The 17,480-nt window shown below is 43.4% G+C and overlaps 1 protein-coding gene across 8 annotated transcripts in view; it reads right to left on the bottom strand.

The window, feature by feature from the left end:
• Positions 1–793: 793 nt before the first annotated feature.
• The window catches only part of FAM131B (family with sequence similarity 131 member B), a 60,079-nt gene continuing 43,392 nt past the window's right edge, over positions 794–17,480 (bottom strand). For 3 of the 8 annotated variants that reach the window (XM_074810646.1, XM_074810614.1, XM_074810655.1), the window contains exons 2-7: positions 13,812–13,921; positions 12,314–12,349; positions 10,362–10,451; positions 9,565–9,775; positions 9,120–9,263; positions 794–8,716 (exon numbers count right to left, since the gene is read on the bottom strand). In XM_074810646.1, coding sequence (XP_074666747.1) covers positions 8,172–8,716; positions 9,120–9,263; positions 9,565–9,775; positions 10,362–10,451; positions 12,314–12,349; positions 13,812–13,865 — 1,080 coding nt within the window. In that variant the 5' untranslated portion in view covers positions 13,866–13,921 and the 3' untranslated portion in view covers positions 794–8,171. Of the gene's footprint in view, positions 8,717–9,119; positions 9,264–9,564; positions 9,776–10,357; positions 10,452–12,313; positions 12,350–13,811; positions 13,922–17,480 lie in introns of those variants that run through there. The other 5 variants (XR_012621282.1, XR_012621280.1, XR_012621283.1 and 2 more) reach the window with 5 other exon arrangements.

The following is a 17,480-nucleotide window of genomic DNA, read 5'->3' as shown; positions in this document are numbered from 1 at the left end:
GGAACCAGTCCCACAGAAATAAAACACTTCCACCAGCCAGGACGGCAAGACCACATTCTGTTTAATAACAACTCCATAAAGGACTGTACATGCTATTTTGAGCTACCTCCCCTCCTTTACTGTGGTTGCTGCCACATACAGGCATGGAGGTGTATAGTGCCATATAGTTTCCTAAGTCTATATGTAGTGTGTGTACATGTATGTATGTGGTTGTATATGTATGTATTTATATATATCTTTGTAGAAGTGCTATAAGTCACATTATCAAAACATGCGAAGTATATCCAACAAAAATTTTCAGGCAAACATGTTTTGGAGCTGGAAGACCAAAGGCAAATCAGACTCATTTTAGTTATTAAGGGCTAGTGTGGGACAAGGTAAGGATGAAAGCTTTCAATAGTGGGTCACTTTCCCTTTTTGTTTTTACTTCCATTCAGTACATTCCCCCCGCCCCAAACATCAATGCTCCTCTGTAAACACTAGCTTGAAAGAATACATATAATCACCATGCAGCCTCCCCCCTACAGAAATTGTGTACAGGCTTGGGGGAAGCTCTTTAAAATTGCTTTGCAGCAACCTCTGTTGTCCCATACGCTTATGCTAAAGCAGTTTCACACACTGAGAATACAACATTTAAAGACCCAAGCCTTTACTTACTTTTAAACATGCTTCAAGAATCCATTCCACATGCCACCCCTCAGACTCCCATCCCCTTATACCTCCCAAATCCTCAGTCTGTACCCTCCCATATTTGAAAAGAGCTGAAACAACAGAAATCCTGTTCTCTGTAAAATTACTTTTGAGTCAAAATTTTATAGTGTAGGAATTCCCAGAGACCTGCAATCATGCACAACATCCACAAATAAGAGAAGAAAAATTGAAGCCAAACAAGAATATATAACTGCAAAAGAGCTTTTGGCTTGCTACATTGCTCACACATGCAGTATCTGAAAAGATGGGAAGTCCACCTGTATTTGCCTCATAGGAACTTGGCAGAGCCCTGGTAGAGCTGGATTTCATGGCCAACGAAAATGAACCCAGAAGGCCAGTGAATGTGGACTAGATGCCTTTAGCTTATTAGAAGTAAATCTTGGTGCACAGTCTTGTCTCCATAATGGAAAAGAGCCTTTTTAGATGTTTTTTGTCTTGCTAGCATGGACATTTGATCCCTTATGGGAAAGCAAAAACAAGACTAGGTTTCAGAGGGCATTTAAAATGTCCCCAGTCAAAGGAAGATGAGGAAGATCCTCAGTAGCATTCTTTCCACAGAACACTGCAACCCCTCTCTTCCTAGAAGATAGCAGCTACTACTCATCAGTAGGTAAGTTCCGCCCATGGCAGGGGAGTTGGAACTAGATGATCTTTAAGGTCCCTTCCCACCCAAACCATTCTATGATTCTACAATATCTGCACTGAGAACATTCTTGAGCAAGTCTTCATAGTTTTAGTAAGCATACACTTTCTCAGAGAGTCACAGCCTGACTAAATTTTTCCTCTTTCAACAATGTGTATCTCAATTGAAAAAATACACCGCTGTTTTGGTTTTTTTTTTCACAGACCAACACTGACAAATAGAGCTTCTCTTGATTTCCAAGGAAAAGATAATACTTTGATCTGCCCATGCTGAGGAAAAATGTCAGTATAAGGATGTAAACAGACCCTAATGTTCTAAGCACAGGTTTTCCATGCCCATTTCTTAACATAATAACCATTTGTCTTCATCCCTATCCCAGTCAATTCAAGAAGCTGGCTATGCTACTGAGAGAGCATTGTGTCCTCAACAGTCTGGCCCAGGCTCCATGGCATGTTCTGAGACAAAGAGAGACATTGATCTGGCACAGATGTCCAGCTCTTCTCTTCGGCTCCTGTGCAGGTTCACTACTACTTAGCCTGGGAAAAGCCTATGAAACAAAAGAGGCACCTGATGTTGACTTTATAGCTTGCATTCATATTTGAGACTGTGCTTTAATGAGACTGTAGGCTGTCCTACACATACGTTTAGTTCTAATAGGCACTACTTTACTCACATTTTCCCTGTTTATTTTTCCTTTCCCTGAGCCATGGCATAGAGTCTCCTTCCCTGTCAGATTGCTATAGGGAAGGAGAATGATGAAACTGTTACTTATTTATATTTTTCTACACATAAGGGGACTGCTGATAATCTCTGTACTGGATGGATTTCTTTCTTCTTTCCTTTCTTTTCCTTTTTCTTTTGGAAAAAGTCAGTTAGTTTAAGGGAAATGCCAGATTGTTTAGAGTTGCCTGAACAAGGAACATGGGAAATTCCATCTGGGAGAAATTAAAAGGAAGAGCTTAGACTATGCCAACATTGCTCTGCTCTCTACAACATTTAGAGGTGGATTTATTTTAGTTCGTTTCTCCTTCTAGGCAATTACCAATATAACAGTTAAGGCAAACTGAGTTAAATTTAGATATTTTGGCTTTCCAGTGAGAACAGAACTCCTATTAACTTCATTTTGACAATGACTAAGTTCTTATTTGGTGTATTTCTTATATGATTCTCCTGAAGAATTAAGCATATTGTGAACTGTTTTTCAACGATGGTGAAAAAGAAGCCAGCAGGTGCCCAAATTCAGAGAGGTTTCCTTCCTATCACCCAGCCTTACAGAAAGAAGTGTGGCTTGGACTAAGGTGTACCATAAACTGCAGCAATCCTGGAGCTACAGCTTGTGTAGCAATTCTGTACCTGAACCCATTCAGTTTGGAGTCTGCCATGAAGCTTCCTACCTGTGCTGCGTGAACATAAGTCATCAAGCTTTTCTTGATCCTTTTCCCAAGCCTTTCTCTCAAAGTCTTTCCCTCTGTGGCTAGACTTGTTGTTGCACAGAGCACACACAGTTGTCCACAAGCCTGTACTGTTGCACACTACCTTGCCTCACCACCATACCTCATATCTCTGTCAAATGAAGAAAACATTCCCTTCTCTCCAGTTCCCTTCTCTGGGCCTACAACTAATATCTTCAGTTCTTGCTGTACACAGTACCTCATGCACAGACTCTGTTTAGGTGTGAAGCACCATTCTGGATCTCACACTAGATTGGAACTGGCTTAAAGATAGGGACAAATCTCACCTCCAACAACTGGGCTTCACTCCTGCACAAGGCTCTGCCTCTTGCAATTACAGGAGAAGACTTATCAGCATCTTTAGCTGTCATGGAGTGTAATCACTGAGTGCATACGAGATTTGTGCATGTTAATTTTATTAATTCCATGCATATATCAAGTTACTCATCTCCTCCTGCCCTATTGCAAGGGTTTCTCTCAAAGGAGCCTGTGGAATGGGAGGGAATAGTGAGGGAAATAACAAGGCATTAAATAACAAGAGAGACCAAATCAGATAAAAGCATACTAGAAATTCTAAGAAAAACGGTATGGAAGGAAGAGGGGAATATGTCCTCCCTGGTACCCCAGCTGGGTTTATTCTTCTCAAACAGATATTTCATGATCAGCTTAAGTTACACCTTTAAGTTACATCTGCAACCAAAGAAATATTCTTCAACATGACCATCTGCACATTTCACTACCTCAGTGATGCGTGCCTCACCAAGTGAAACAATACAAGGAGCTGATCCCACTGAAACCCTTATTCTGATAGGGGACTGGGTTAGTTTTCAATGGGACCAATTCCTGAGCACCCAAATGAGTGTTAGCACTAGTGCTTCTTGGGCAGTAGGAATAGACAACTGGTGGTGACGGAAGGGAGGAGGCATGACAGCTCCTTTTAGCAGCTTAGTCTCATCATGAAGATGCCATTTCGATGTGCGCTTTCCCAGTTTCCCTAACCTGATACAAAGGCCAGTTGCTGAGAATAGTTTTCTCTCTCCCTCTGCTCACAGCTGGTCCCTCTTCGCTTTTATAGTAGGGTGCAGGGGGTAAAGTGCAGTGGCTAGCTGTGGGGTCAACTGTGCATCAGCATCTGCACAAGCACTGTGGGAGTTGAGCAGTCAGGGCAGAGGGCTTCCTCCTTCACAGCAGCTCACTTTTTGATCACCTTAGAGGTATGGTTCTGTTCTCTGCTGCAAACCTATCACAAAAGGTGATGTTAAAATTTTTAAGGGGGAAAAGCAAGTGGGTGACTTGTCAGCACCTTCCCAGAAGATGGTGATTTAGAGGCACAGAAACTGAAAGAAGCAGATTGACTTCTCCATCCCAGAGCCTGAGATAATAGAGTTGAAGAGAACTCACAAGGCTTGTAAAGAAAGCTTAAGATTTATATAAAAGAAAAACTTATGAAATAGTGTAACTGATCAGATATGAGCAATCACAGGAAAAGGAACAAGAATTTTCTTGCAGTGGAATCTGAGATCTTTTTCAATTAGGGTCACTTGTGTTTAAGCCTTTCTTCATGTTCAGCACAATAATTTCAACAAGTTCCTGTTGAGGACAAAGGCTTGGGGAGAAAGATGGGAATCTTCTACCTCCACTGCTTCAAGAAAATCCAAAATTTTTATGTAGTGCAGGTCTGATTTACAAAGGGTTTGTGTAAATGAACAGCTGGGCTCAGTTTCTTAATAACTGTAGATCAGGGATACTGAGCTTACCTTTCCTTCTTATTTTCAGCCTCATAAATTCCATTTGGGCTCTGAGTATTTGGCTGGACTCTATCCAACTCATCCCTTCTCACCAGGATAAAGGAACTGCAGGCCAAATTTTGCTCACAGAGCACCTGTGCCTCCCATATGCTTCAATAGGTGCAGCTATAGAATAACAGCTTTTCTGGGAAATGTACAGTAGGTTCCAGGTCCCTTTCTATGGTATTGGATACACACAAGCAGCAGGCCTGTTACATAAGAAAAGGCCAGGTTATACAAACCATTTTCCAAGAGATTCAAACTGCCTTTCCAGTTCAGCTCAGGATGCTCATTCAGATAGCAAGTGTGGATGGGCAGACCTGCTCTCTGCAGTCAAGCTCCTGGCAAATGTAGATACAATTTCTCTTTTGGATTGTGGAGAGGTCATGAAACACAGCCTTTTTCTTTTTTTCAGAAAAAGGCTGAACTTTTATTATTCACAGAAAGTCAACACGTTTATGAAAAAATTTTATAGAATTTAGTAGCTTGAAAGTTTTTGTAGAGAGTAGTGTTCAAACCAGTCTGAATTCACAGAAAGCGTCTACAAGTTTCTAAAGATCAAGTTATGGAATTATACAGGAGGGTATAATTCCTCTATCCCATTCCACAGAGGTTAGAAAGTTCTACAGATAGGCTTTCTCTTTCTACTGAACCCCTCAGAATTTTCTAGAAGGTCAACTTTTTTCACACTTTTTACCTGTCACTGCCCTGCATGGAGATAATGTACATCTTTTAGACATCAATCAGACATCTTAGTAAATGTAGCACATGTCCACATTAAAAGAAAAAGAAGCCCTGGACAAGTTGACCCACTTGTCCCAGTCCTGTAAACCACACAGAAGGATCATGAGAAGCTACTCTGAAAGTTACCGTAAACATCCAGATTGGTCCGGGAGAGGCACATGGGAACAAAATGGTTTGGAGAAAAAAGCAACAAGCCACCCAAATCTTCTCCCACAGAGGAACATACCTGACCATTTTTGTTTCCCTGAAGGCTTTTTAAAAAAGCAATAAGAAAAGGTTAACACTTAATCATTTGTCATCTGCTGAGGTGCTCTTGGCACTTGCCCTGTCTCCCTGTTCTGGCTAGTGTGATTTCCTAGGCCCTGCTCCATGGCTAGACCCAAACCAATTCAGGACAGTGAGCTTGCACTGGCCCCGCAAGAACTGTAGGAGATCATCTTTGTAGGAGATCATCCTGCCCAGGGGAGGTTAGCACCTGAATGTGTAAACATCTTTAAAGAGATATTGAAAGGTCATCATTCAGGAGAAGAGCTACCTCCTCAGAGAGATGTAAGCAAGCCCAAGCAAATGGGTAAAAAAAAGATGGTCACAAAAACTTGTATCATCTCTTACCTACACCAAATTACCAGTCTTACTTAAATATCCCAAAGGTCTTTCCTTTAGAGGTGCAATGGTGAGGGAAGACAGATCCGCTTGAAGTGGACTTGGCTGGAAAGAGTTGGGTTTTCATAGAGCCTCTTCATGCAGCTGCCTGTGTAAGTGGGAGAAAGCTGAGTGGGGTAAAGTTCTACCTGAGAGTCCCATTTGTACTTTTCATAATTTCTGGACATCATCTGCTTTGCTTGCCAGGAGCTGTCTGAACTCTGACACTTGATGGTATTACTTCAGTCACATTTTATTCTCTTCAGACATTCTTCCCTGCAAATATGCTAGGACTAAACTTGAATCAGGAAAGGAGCATGCATCACTCTCCTGTCATCCAAAAAATACACCAAGCCTGAAGAGGAGGCAAAGAAGAGACAAATGTATCATGAGTGAAACAGAGTAGATATGAGTCAGAGTGAGAAAGAGTTGCCCCTGGGACAGTATGGCAGTGTCCAGGCAAATTCCTTTCTCCAGCTCATCAGATCTATCATCTGATCTAAACCCATGCTTTGCTGATGCTTCCTTGCAAGAGGTATCGCAATTAAAACCCAGCACTTGGGTAATCTCTGCTGGTTCTGTTCAGTCCTCCAGCAAAATTGATAGCCTTGTACAATTTTTTCTTTTGCTTTTGCTCTTTTATTTTCTGGTAAGATCTCGAAAGGAAGTGTTTGTTCCTTTCAAAACCCCTCCCCCCCAAAAGGAGGTCTGTAGAAACATGGCGAGGAATTGCAAGAGACCAAACTCCCCCTGGTCAATAAACCATAATTTTTTAACAAAAGAAGTACAGAACCCATACAAATGGGGAAAACTCCTGAAATCAGCTTTTTAGGAGTGCCTAAAAAAAGAGATGGGAGGTAAAAACAAACAGACCAAGTACTGAGCATTATTTATATTGCTTGGGGGTAGGAAAACAAAAGAAGAAAATATAGGCAGGAAGAAGAAATAAATAGGAGGACAAAACTTCCTCTCACCCTTTTTTCTCCAGCTACATTTGGCACTGAAGAAGGAGTGGCAGAAATGGGAAAGATGCAATATTTCTGTTAAGTGGTGACTGGAGTACAGGCCTTTCCCACTATTAACTGCTTTGTTAGGAACACTCACCCAGCAATATAAAAAGGTTAAAAAAAGCAAAAACTGAAAACTCCAACGTAAACTGGGTATCTGTGATCTCGTAGCTGTACACCCTGTTCCTGGATCTGCTGCCTACTCTCTGGGTCTCCCCATACTGCTGGCAAGGGAAAAGACAGAAGGATACAGCAGCAGCACCAAATCTCAAGCCCCCTGCAAGAGTCAGCTTTTTATGACTGTCTCCATAGCTGAAAATGTCTTTTCCACCAGCATGCAGTGCCAATGCCAAAAGGACACACCACTCTTGCCAGCTCCTGGGGAGGTAGAAATGTCAAAAAGATAAACAAATAAATGAAAGATTAGAAAGAGACCAAAGCATGAGTATCTGTGAGCAGGGTTAGATTCGTATCTGCATCCATTCTTCCATGCCACAGCAGAGCCATGCCCACAGAGCCACACCATCTATACTGCAGCACAGCCCGTGCCCACGGAGCCGAGCTCGTATCCATCGAGCCTACAATTTCATATCAAGGTGATGCTGAGGACCTGGTTACACAGTGAATCTTTCATCTCAGTACAGTCTGTATCAAATACAGCCTTATCCTCTGTATCAGCCACAATCACAATACTAGTGCTATCTATATTTGTAAAGCCATATCTTCATTTTATACCAGTTTATATTCATATATTCTATCAAAGGGGACCATGTCCACAGAGCAACATCCATTCTGCCAAGATGGATTCTAGCCACACAGCTGCTCCCTATACCAAGCCCGTCTCATCAGCCACATCCCCAGTACCAGAAAAGTTTGTATCCACAGCCAAGACTTTGTATTAAAAAGATTTAGAAATGATTTACCAATCCAGATCTCTCCAAGCACCTCACATATGTTGCCCAGAGCAATGAAAATCAAAAATATGTGTCCATGGTGGAGGGGAAGAAGAGGTCTTCATGTGTCAAGCACTTTCAGGTTTTCCTCTTGTTTAAAAAAATAATTAAATGTCAGGAATGGAAGGTGTGTCTGCTCAGAAGTATGGGGAGCTGGGAAGAAGAATCCCTGTAATTTCATTCCTTGCCACCCCTCTCTTTGTTCAGCAGTGATGACAACTTCACAGAAAGCATCAGTTGTTTGTTTCTCCCTCTTCCTCATCAAAGGATTGCACCCCAGACGAGGTGACATCTGAGACTTTGCGGCTCAGTGCAGCATGTTCCATCTCCTCTCGAGGAGACAGTGATTCCAGGTCCCGGCACACTGCATCATCCTCCTCTGGAGAGGGCTTCTTGTTTAGGAGAGGAGCCTTCTCCAGCCGTGGGTTCCCTTCATCCTCAATGTGGTCCTCCATGTACGTGCTAGACTCAGCCCCACCCCCGCCCTGTGCAGTCTGCAGGGGCCACACGTGGACCAGCCCCGTGCTCTGGATGAAGTTCTGCTCCTGCCGCTGTTGCTGCAGCTGTTGCTGCTGGAGAAGGCTGCTCTGAATCAAAATGCTTTCCTGAAGGTTTGTTTGGGACTCATCAAAATTCTGGCCTAAGTAGGAGCCAGTTGCTGGGGAAGCAATGAGGGACTGGTCGCTGGTCTCCCAGGCATCGGATGAACCTAAGCAATACATGCCCTGCGAGACGTAGGAATGAGGCCAGCTATCATACTGTGTCTGGGCCATATGCTCTGCAAGAAAAGCAGGGAAACAATGCACAGTTAGACATTCTCTCTAAGCCAAGCTGGCCCATTCAGATAGCTTGTGTGCCTGTGCATGGCACTGTACTGTACAGGGTAGATAAATCCTTTAGAGGGGAGAAGGGTGAAGAGAAAAAGCAGTTCTAGACAGAGGCAGATGAATTTGATTATACGCACAATTGACTGCAAGAGCTGTGACCAAAAAAGGCAAAGGAACTGGGCTTTAGAGCCTCCCTGTTAAGATCAGACTCCTTAGACAACTCCACAAACAGGTGATGCCTCTGCTAGATCCCAACCTCAAAATTTGAGGCCACAGAATAAAACAGGGTAGAGGTAAAGAGAGCAACATGACAAGCGTTGTGTTTCAATATTAGAAAGAGGCAGTGGAGCTCACCTTGGCTCTCCATTAGCTCCTGATAGTTCTCAGAGTAGTTGCCTGCTGGGTTCTCCTGATTTGAGTTTACACTCACATCCTCACCATCCATGGAAGACCAGGCCATGAGAGTTGCCTCAGAAATAGCAAATTGCTCCATCACTCCTGTGCAAAGGAGACAGGGAGGGGAAGCAGGGATGTGTAAGTCCCCACTTCTCACCGCCCTCTTTAACCTCATCTCTTGGTCACACCTTGTCCCATCTCAGCAACACCCATCACCAAAAATTGGCCCTCAACCTCTCCACTTTGCATTCCATTGGCAATACTCCAACCACAGTCTCTCTCTCCTTCAGCCATCTGAACCACCCACAGTGTGTTTTTCAAATTCCTGCACTTTGGTCTTACAGGGATTCTGTTCTGGGACATCCCAACCAATCCAATCCACATGCCAAAAAGTTAGCACTACCTGCAAGGAACCGGGCTTCCTTTTCACCATCACTCAGGTCTGAGTAGGCATCAGCGTCTTTGCGTGCTGTCTCATGCGTGTGCTGCTGCTGCTGGCTGTTACCTTTGCCCCAGCCTTGCCATTCAATCATGTGAGCCACACGGCCTTGGCCCATAGCCGTTGGCTTTGTGACATGGTCCTTCATGCTGCGAGATATCCCTAAGGGGCCAGACATTAGAAAACAAGGAGGGGCTATTACACAGCTCCAGGGTTGTCTGCCATGCTGTTTATCTCTCTTGGAAGTGAAGCTTCTCTTCTCCCCTCCCTTCCTGACAGGGTTCAGGCCTGGGGTTGGGTGTCTCCCACCTTTCACTGTATCACTCCCTAGGAGAGTTTCCCCATCTTTCTTTTGACTGGGTCTCAGAAGGGGGAAAAAGGAAAACTCCAAATATGAAAGACTATTTCCTTCCTTGCCTAGAATCCATTTAGGACACAGTTGGGCATGAAGGATGGAGACTGGAAGTGAACAAACTAAGATACAGAAAATGGGTTTAAACCCAAGACTGTTTGAGGGGAAGCAATTAAAGATGTCTGAGCTGGGGTTAGAGGTCAACAGGAGTAAGAAAATTTGTTCTTTGAAAGGGCAACAACTAAGAGATTTCTGTATCTTGAATCGTGGTAGTAGAGACTCCTCTAAGGCCTTGAAAAGGCAAGAGTCAGAAAGGAGCAGTTGGGACAGCAACAGAGAGGAAAGAGGCACAAAGGCCTGCGGAGAGAAGCTGCCAAGGACAAAGCCAAATTTTGAGGACCTCACCAGAGAAAGATGATTTAGCCAAAGCCCCAATCCCATAAGCATTGGAGTTGCGTTTCAGCTTGGGGAGGATGGAGGTCGTATCTTCCATGGAGAGCTGAAAAGAGAGACAATATGTAGAAATTATATACAGGAAGGAGAAAAGGAAGTGAATTGAAGTGAGAAGTCAGTGTAAGGATGCCAGAAGGTAGGGGGAAGATGAGGAGCAGAAGCAAGCAACAAGAAAAAGAACAAAAGAAGGGAAGCAAAAATTAGAGGCTGTTTAACCAGGACTGGATATTGCATAGCGTTGGGACTGAGTGAGGCAAGGTCAGAGGGAGAGGCAGAAGCAGGCTGTGAGAGGCTCCCCTTTGGTTGCTGCCAGTCCTCCATGGACATGCTGCACTGTTCCCAACTCTTTGTTAGAGATGCAAGACATGGCTGATGGACAATTCGGGGAGTTTACTATGGGGAGTTGACAATGTGATAGGCAAGACCTAGTAACACATCACATATGCATCATACTACAGATATTAATTTTTATATGTTACTTTTGTTTTTTATTTCTTCTCATATGGTCTTAATAAAATGAACGTGACCGTATCAGTGATGTATCCTGTTTCAAGCACCTACAACTACCCGTAAAGAAATGACATCTATAGTTCTGCTTAATTCCCTTTACTCTCTTCTCTATGTTAGTCCTCAGTCCCTGAATAACAAGGACAAGAAACTATTGGGATAGGCAGCAGTCACAAACATCAACCTAAAACACAGCCCCTCAAGATGAATTCACCAGCCTTCTTCAGAGATCCCAGGCATTTTATACAAGGCATAATTTTCACAAGGGCTAAACAAGCATTGCTTCTGCTCTTCATTTCAACCTCTCTGAAAATCAAGTCCAGCATGTTTCAAACACAAAGATACTCAAAAGTAGTGGCCATGATACTGGAAATTTTAAATTCTGACATGAAGCAAGCATTTGGTCATAGGCACAAACCTCACAAAAGGTGAGTGGCAGTCAAACAGTTGGAGGCAAAGGCAGGCATTGTAAAGATGTTGAACTGCATATAATTCCAGTCAACGGCCAAAATGGGAGAGGTGAGTTTCTCTGGAAAGTGAGTGCAAATGAAGCAGCTAAAGCAACCTGTAACTTTGGATCCAGGAATGTTTGTGTGTAACATGTGAGCTGAAGAAATCAGAAAGCAGGGGAAAAACAATAAAAAATGAGAACACAGCCCTTGTTCCATGAGGCATTTCCTTTGGTGATGAAGCCGGGTGAAGACTGTCCATCTGTGCCCCCACTGGTCATTCCTGCCTGGGTGCTGCTGTGCAGTATCCACCCATTTGCTGCTGTGCTGTGAGCCACCCCATGCATTCAGTCCAGAAAAGAAAGTGAACTGCAGGTCTCTATTGCTATGACGTTGAAGAGCTATGAGGTTGGAAAGCTATGACATGAAGGCAGGAATGAAGGGAAGGGAAGGAAATTCATGAGCCAGATTTGATAACAAAGAAAATCTATGGAATTACACCGAGAAAGAGAAAGAGATGCATTATGAAAGAGCTCCATGGATTCAGAATGGGTTGGAAAATGGGAAGCTGCAAGTTAGGAAACTGTCTTCTACTATCTTTAAGGAAACATGACTTTGCATACCTTGCTTTCAGCTAGACAGAGGTGCAGTGAGGAAAAAACTGACAAATTTCTTCTAGACAGTTGCTGCATGCACCATTATTTTCCTGCACAATTTGTTTCTCTAATTGACCCTAGGCAACAGATCCCAAGCCACAAGTGCCACAATGAAAGGGATGTCAGTAGGGTGAGGGTTAGTTAAAAATACATCCCACTGATATGCAGTGTCCCAAGTGCTTTCAAACCACAGAGAACGAGAAAATGACGGCCATTTAAAAGTTTTGAAAGTATCTGCAATTTTAAAATTATTATACTACCAAAACTGGAGCTTCTAATCCTGGTATCATACTCACATTGATACCATCCCAGGAGAAATCTGTCCGTGTTTGCTAAAGAAAGCAAAGAAGGACATCATATTAGTGTAACAAACAAGTTGCAAACAGCCATGCATCTATCTAGTAGTTTGCCATAATCAACAGCCACTACTTTATCTGATATATTAAAAGAACTTGTGTCTTTCAAGCTGGTTTCATTCCCTGCTGTTGATTAGGGTGTCTGTAGGTATCATGGTGTTTAAAGATACAATAGTGAAGAGGATCATACGGAGAGTAGGAGAGGGAAAAACAACCCCTTTTTCATAAGGCTCCCTTTCTAACAGCTCTTTGCTAAATGTTGCAATGCTGGCACCCCTGCGTGGGAGTTGCACCACTTTGAGGCTAACACAAGGAGGAGCTACACTACCTATCTATTTTGAATATAATACAGCCAGTTACAGAATAATTTTCTGCTGAAATTATTTTCTCTTGTAGTATTTCAGTTTGTCCAGTCTGACTCACCTTCCCCTTGCAAACTAGATCCATCTCAGCCATTACAGTTCTAATTCATAGTGATTTCCTTCAGCTGTAAGGAGTCACAGCTCAACATCTTGGTTTTGGGGATGTGGACACTCAGGAAAATTTAGATTAATCAATTACACCTATGGTACCTATTCACATAAATCAAAATGTTTACTGAGGTATAGTTTATGCCCATTGACTTTTAGATCTGTCTTTAACTGAATTTTCCATACAAGGTTGGGCCCCACAATTTCTGCCAGCATTCCATGAAACTCCAAGTTTCTTGAACTTACATTCCAGGCCATCAAGGTATAACAAGGAAATAAAAATAGCTATACATTAGCCTTTTGTAAGGTTTTGCAAATTGTATGTTATTTTTCAATGTTATTTGTGAACATTATTTGTGATTCCTCAAATATTACGTGTTTAACATAGCTTTGATCTTTTTATTAATCATGACTGCACACACTGAACCTTACAGAGCTGAAAATTCAGGTACCTAAGATTGCAGAAGCTGCAATAATTCAGAACAGCAAATTAATCAGCCCTTGAGATACTGCATGGTGAATCAACTGGCAGTGAGTTACTAGTGAATGCATCCCTAAAAATCAAAATGGAGACAAATGTGTTTCTTCAAAAGATTTTATGGCTGTGCTGCAGAATCTGGGACAGACATAGTGCTGGACATTTCAGTGAATCCATTATTCAAGGAATGCAGACTTACAGGCTTGTCAGAACTGCCACAGTATTTTCCATGTTCTGTTCCACTCATGAGTGGTTAAAAGCACTTTCATTTGCAAATTCTTACTCACTATGGATATCGTGAACAGAGTGACTCCACTCTATTCAAGGCAAGCCAAACTGCAGATATGAAAGTCTGATCCTCAGGTGCACACTGGTATTCTGGTCCTCTCCCAGATGACACCTCAATGATGCACAACACCCATTTCTGAACTCAGACAGAACTGAAACTTTCTGATCCCCCTGGGTAAGTGGGTCTGGGACAGGCACTCACCTCAGTGGAAGGTCGATGGAAACTGCTGCCATGCAGTGAACTGGTGCTGTCCATATTGATTTGGTCCACATCTTTCAGTCCCTTCCAGTCTACCGCAATCACCTCATTTCCTGTGGGAACACATCTAGTCAGGCTTCTGAATGCCACTACAATTTGTTCTAGCAGTCTTAAGCCAACTCAGCTCAGCGTACACAACAGCCTTAAATCAGACCCCCCCGATTTTTGTCAGACAACCTGTACATCACCAACTATTGCAATATTCCACACAGTTATCTCTGTAAGACCAGTCATTTGGGTTTTTCTCAAGTATAATGTATGCTTGGCTAAAGTACAGCTCCCCAGGAAAAACGCATCCAGTCATGATGTGTGACTGAGAAAGAACCAATTCTTTAAATATTCTGTTCCAATATTAAACCATCATCACTTAAAAAGGCATTTCTCCTTTATAATTTGAATTGGTCTGACATCAACTTAGAGCTGCTGGTGCCCTTACTCTGCCATTCACAGCAAGATTAAAGACCTTTCTAATACCTGCCATTACATTTCAGGAAAGTTATTCATACACTTGCTTTTCTTCTTGACAAACTAAACAGACTGAGATCTTTAGTTTTCTTACTGTAGATCATTTTTCCAGTCCCCTTAATAAATCTGTGTCTCTTTTTAAAGGACATCTCAAATTTTTCAGTTCTTTGAAATGTGGACACAACAGTATACACAGTAATGTAAGTAAAACTAAAAATAGCTACTTACTGCCCCTCTTTACATTAACCCATTGTGCCATAACCTCACAGTTCTCACATTCAGGTGTTTGTTCACTCAGATCCCTATGTACTTCGCACAGCTTTCTGGAATTGTCACCCATTCAAAAGCAGAGTCTGTGCCATTTGATTTTAGATGCAATTTAATACAACTTAAAGGATCAGGTAAAATTAAATATTAATAACATAAAACAGAAATTATAAAATTTAATTAATAAAGATTAAAATTAAGATTATTCAATAAGATCGAATTGCAATAAAAGTGAAACTAAATGCAAAGTAGCACATTTTAAAGAGCCAGCCAAGTAACCAGAACTGCTCTGTGTGACTGCTCTGTCCAGTTAGTGATTTACTCTGCCTTCAGCTTCTGTGCCATCTTCAAACCCTGTTAAAAGTTATTTGCTCCCACGTCATGGAGGAAAGGTTGTACTGTGTTTAAACCTGAGCCTTTTGGAACCTGGTAAGAAATATAGCTCCCAAAATGATCATCTATTCCTGGGATCAATTCAGCAATATCTAGTCTATTTGGAGTACATGCCACTCATGTGAATGGTTCCATTTTCATTAGCTTTTAGCTTTTTATTTACTCTTTATAGCAAATTTCTCCTCCACAGACATATGCAAACCCCCTTTCTCATTCTAGCAGCTCTGGCATATTTACACTGGCTCGTCACTGCTCTTCCCAGATAGAAATCTTCTGATAGGCAAGAGATGCTGTGCTCACCCTACACAGGCCTGCAAGGAGGCATGTAGGCACTCATGAGTGGGAAACCTGAGGCACTCATCAGCTAGAATTCAAAATGAAAAAAAATAATTTGGTCCCTTAAAAAGGCTAAACATGGAGAGATGAAAAACAGCAGAAAGCAAATGCTATTTGAGTTGGTGTCCACTACACCTTCACATCTCATAATTTTCTACTGTGCAAGAAGATCTCCCTTTCTGAAAGAACCAAGGCATATTTTGCCCTTCACACCTGAGGTTATGTTTCAGTTCATGAGGATAATTAAAATCAAGTGCTTTAATAGCATTCCCCATATGCCTCTGACTAGGCTGAGTAAAGAAAGGAAAAAGGACATTCCTGTACTGTATGCTACAAAGGTGAGCACAGAGGTCAGACACAGCCAGACTTCAGGAGAAGGCACAACATGGCTATGAGGAGCATGACAAAGACCACCTTTCAAGGTTGTGATCCTCTTGACTGATTTTCTTGACCAGCACATGCATGCATTTGGCCTTACTGAGCTCAGTTATTTATTTATAATTGTGATTACTATTAACCACGATCAATTCATGAGCTATGAGTGGTAGAGCTGAATTTGTGTTAAATTCTGATCAGATCACTTGGCTCCCATCTGCAGGCACCCCACTTTGCAGGGGATAATGTTAGATTGTGTGGCAGAAGTTCACCTGCGCACCCACAGAGGAGCACAGGGAGACGATGGCAGGAGGGGGATCCCAGCCAGCACCCTGCCGGGCTGCTCCCAGGCCCATCCCAGGAGCCATCAGCCCACCCAAGGCCCATCTCCACAAGCCCAGAGGAGCACAGGGCACGATGGCAGGTGGGGACCCAAATTATGGACTCACAAGAAGGGACACCCTGTCCGGGTCCCTCCCAGGGCTGCTCCAAGGACAGCCTCAGTCCCAGGGTTCAGGGGAAAGCCCATCAAGATCAGTCAAGGGGAGAGGCTTTCAGAAGCAGTTTCGTAACTGAGGGGGGCAGTTACTGCCCAGGGGTATGGGACCCATGATGGGATGCAGGAGAAGAGCATTTGAGGATTGCACTAGATTTATCTGATGTGTAGGGGAAGAACCAACAGCAGGGAAAGGGGGGGATCTAGGTAGTTTGGGAAGAAACAAATGTGAGAAAACAGATAAAGGGATAAAAGGGACGGGAAGCATGTAAACAGGTTGCTGATCAGTATGGTTGTCTGGCATGCTCTGCCAGTCGGAGAGGGACCTGGGGGTGTTGACTGACAGCTGGCTGAACATGAGCCAGCAGCGTGCCCAGGTGGCCAAGAAGGCCAATGGCATCTTGGCTTGTATCAGCAATAGCGTGGCCAGCAGGGACAGGGAAGGGATCTTACCCCTGGACTCGGCACTGGTGAGGCCACACCTCGATGACCGGGTTCAGTTTTGGGCCCCTCACTCCAAGAAGAACACTGAATGACTCGAGCGTGTCCAGAGAAGGGCAACGAAGCTGGTGCAGGGTCTGGAGCACAGGTCTGATGGGGAGCGGCTGAGGGAACTGGGGGGGTTTAGTCTGGAGAAGAGGAGGCTGAGGGGAGACCTCATCGCCCTCTACAACTCCCTGAAAGGAGGGTGCAGAGAGGGGGGATGAGTCTCTTGAACCAAGGAACAAGCAATAGGACAAGAGGGAATGGCCTCAAGCTGCGCCAGGGCAGGGTCAGACTGGCTCTTAGGAAGTATTTCTTTGCAGAAGGGGTTGTTGGGCGTTGGAATGGGCTGCCCAGGGCAGTGGTGGAGTCCCCATCCCTGGAGGGGTTGAAGAGTTGGGTTGACCCAGCGCTGAGGGATCTGGTGGAGTTGAGAACGGTCAGTGTGAGGTTAATGGTTGGAGTGGAGGATCTTCAAGGTCTTTTCCAACTGAGATGATTCTGTGATTCTGTGATTATTTTGTGCAGTCTGTCCTGTGTTCTTGTTAAAATCAATTTCTAACTATTTTCTAGCATGAAGGATGCTCTATTCTGGGTGCATGTGTTTCATGATGGAAGTCTAAGTGCCAGGGATCGGAGAGACCAGAGTGAGTGAAATCAGCTGGAGTGAGTGAGGGCATGTGAATGAGCACGTGGCCACTAGACAAAATGAAGGTGAAGTGATCTGAGTGCCAGCTGTGTGCCCTTATGTGCCCCTGAGGGTGAGGCCACAGGGTTAGTGGGCTACTAGAAGGATC

Source organism: Strix aluco, chromosome 2, assembly GCF_031877795.1.
Source record: "Strix aluco isolate bStrAlu1 chromosome 2, bStrAlu1.hap1, whole genome shotgun sequence".
Classification (NCBI taxonomy): domain Eukaryota; kingdom Metazoa; phylum Chordata; class Aves; order Strigiformes; family Strigidae; genus Strix; species Strix aluco.
This window is presented reverse-complemented; position numbering and strand designations above follow the sequence as displayed.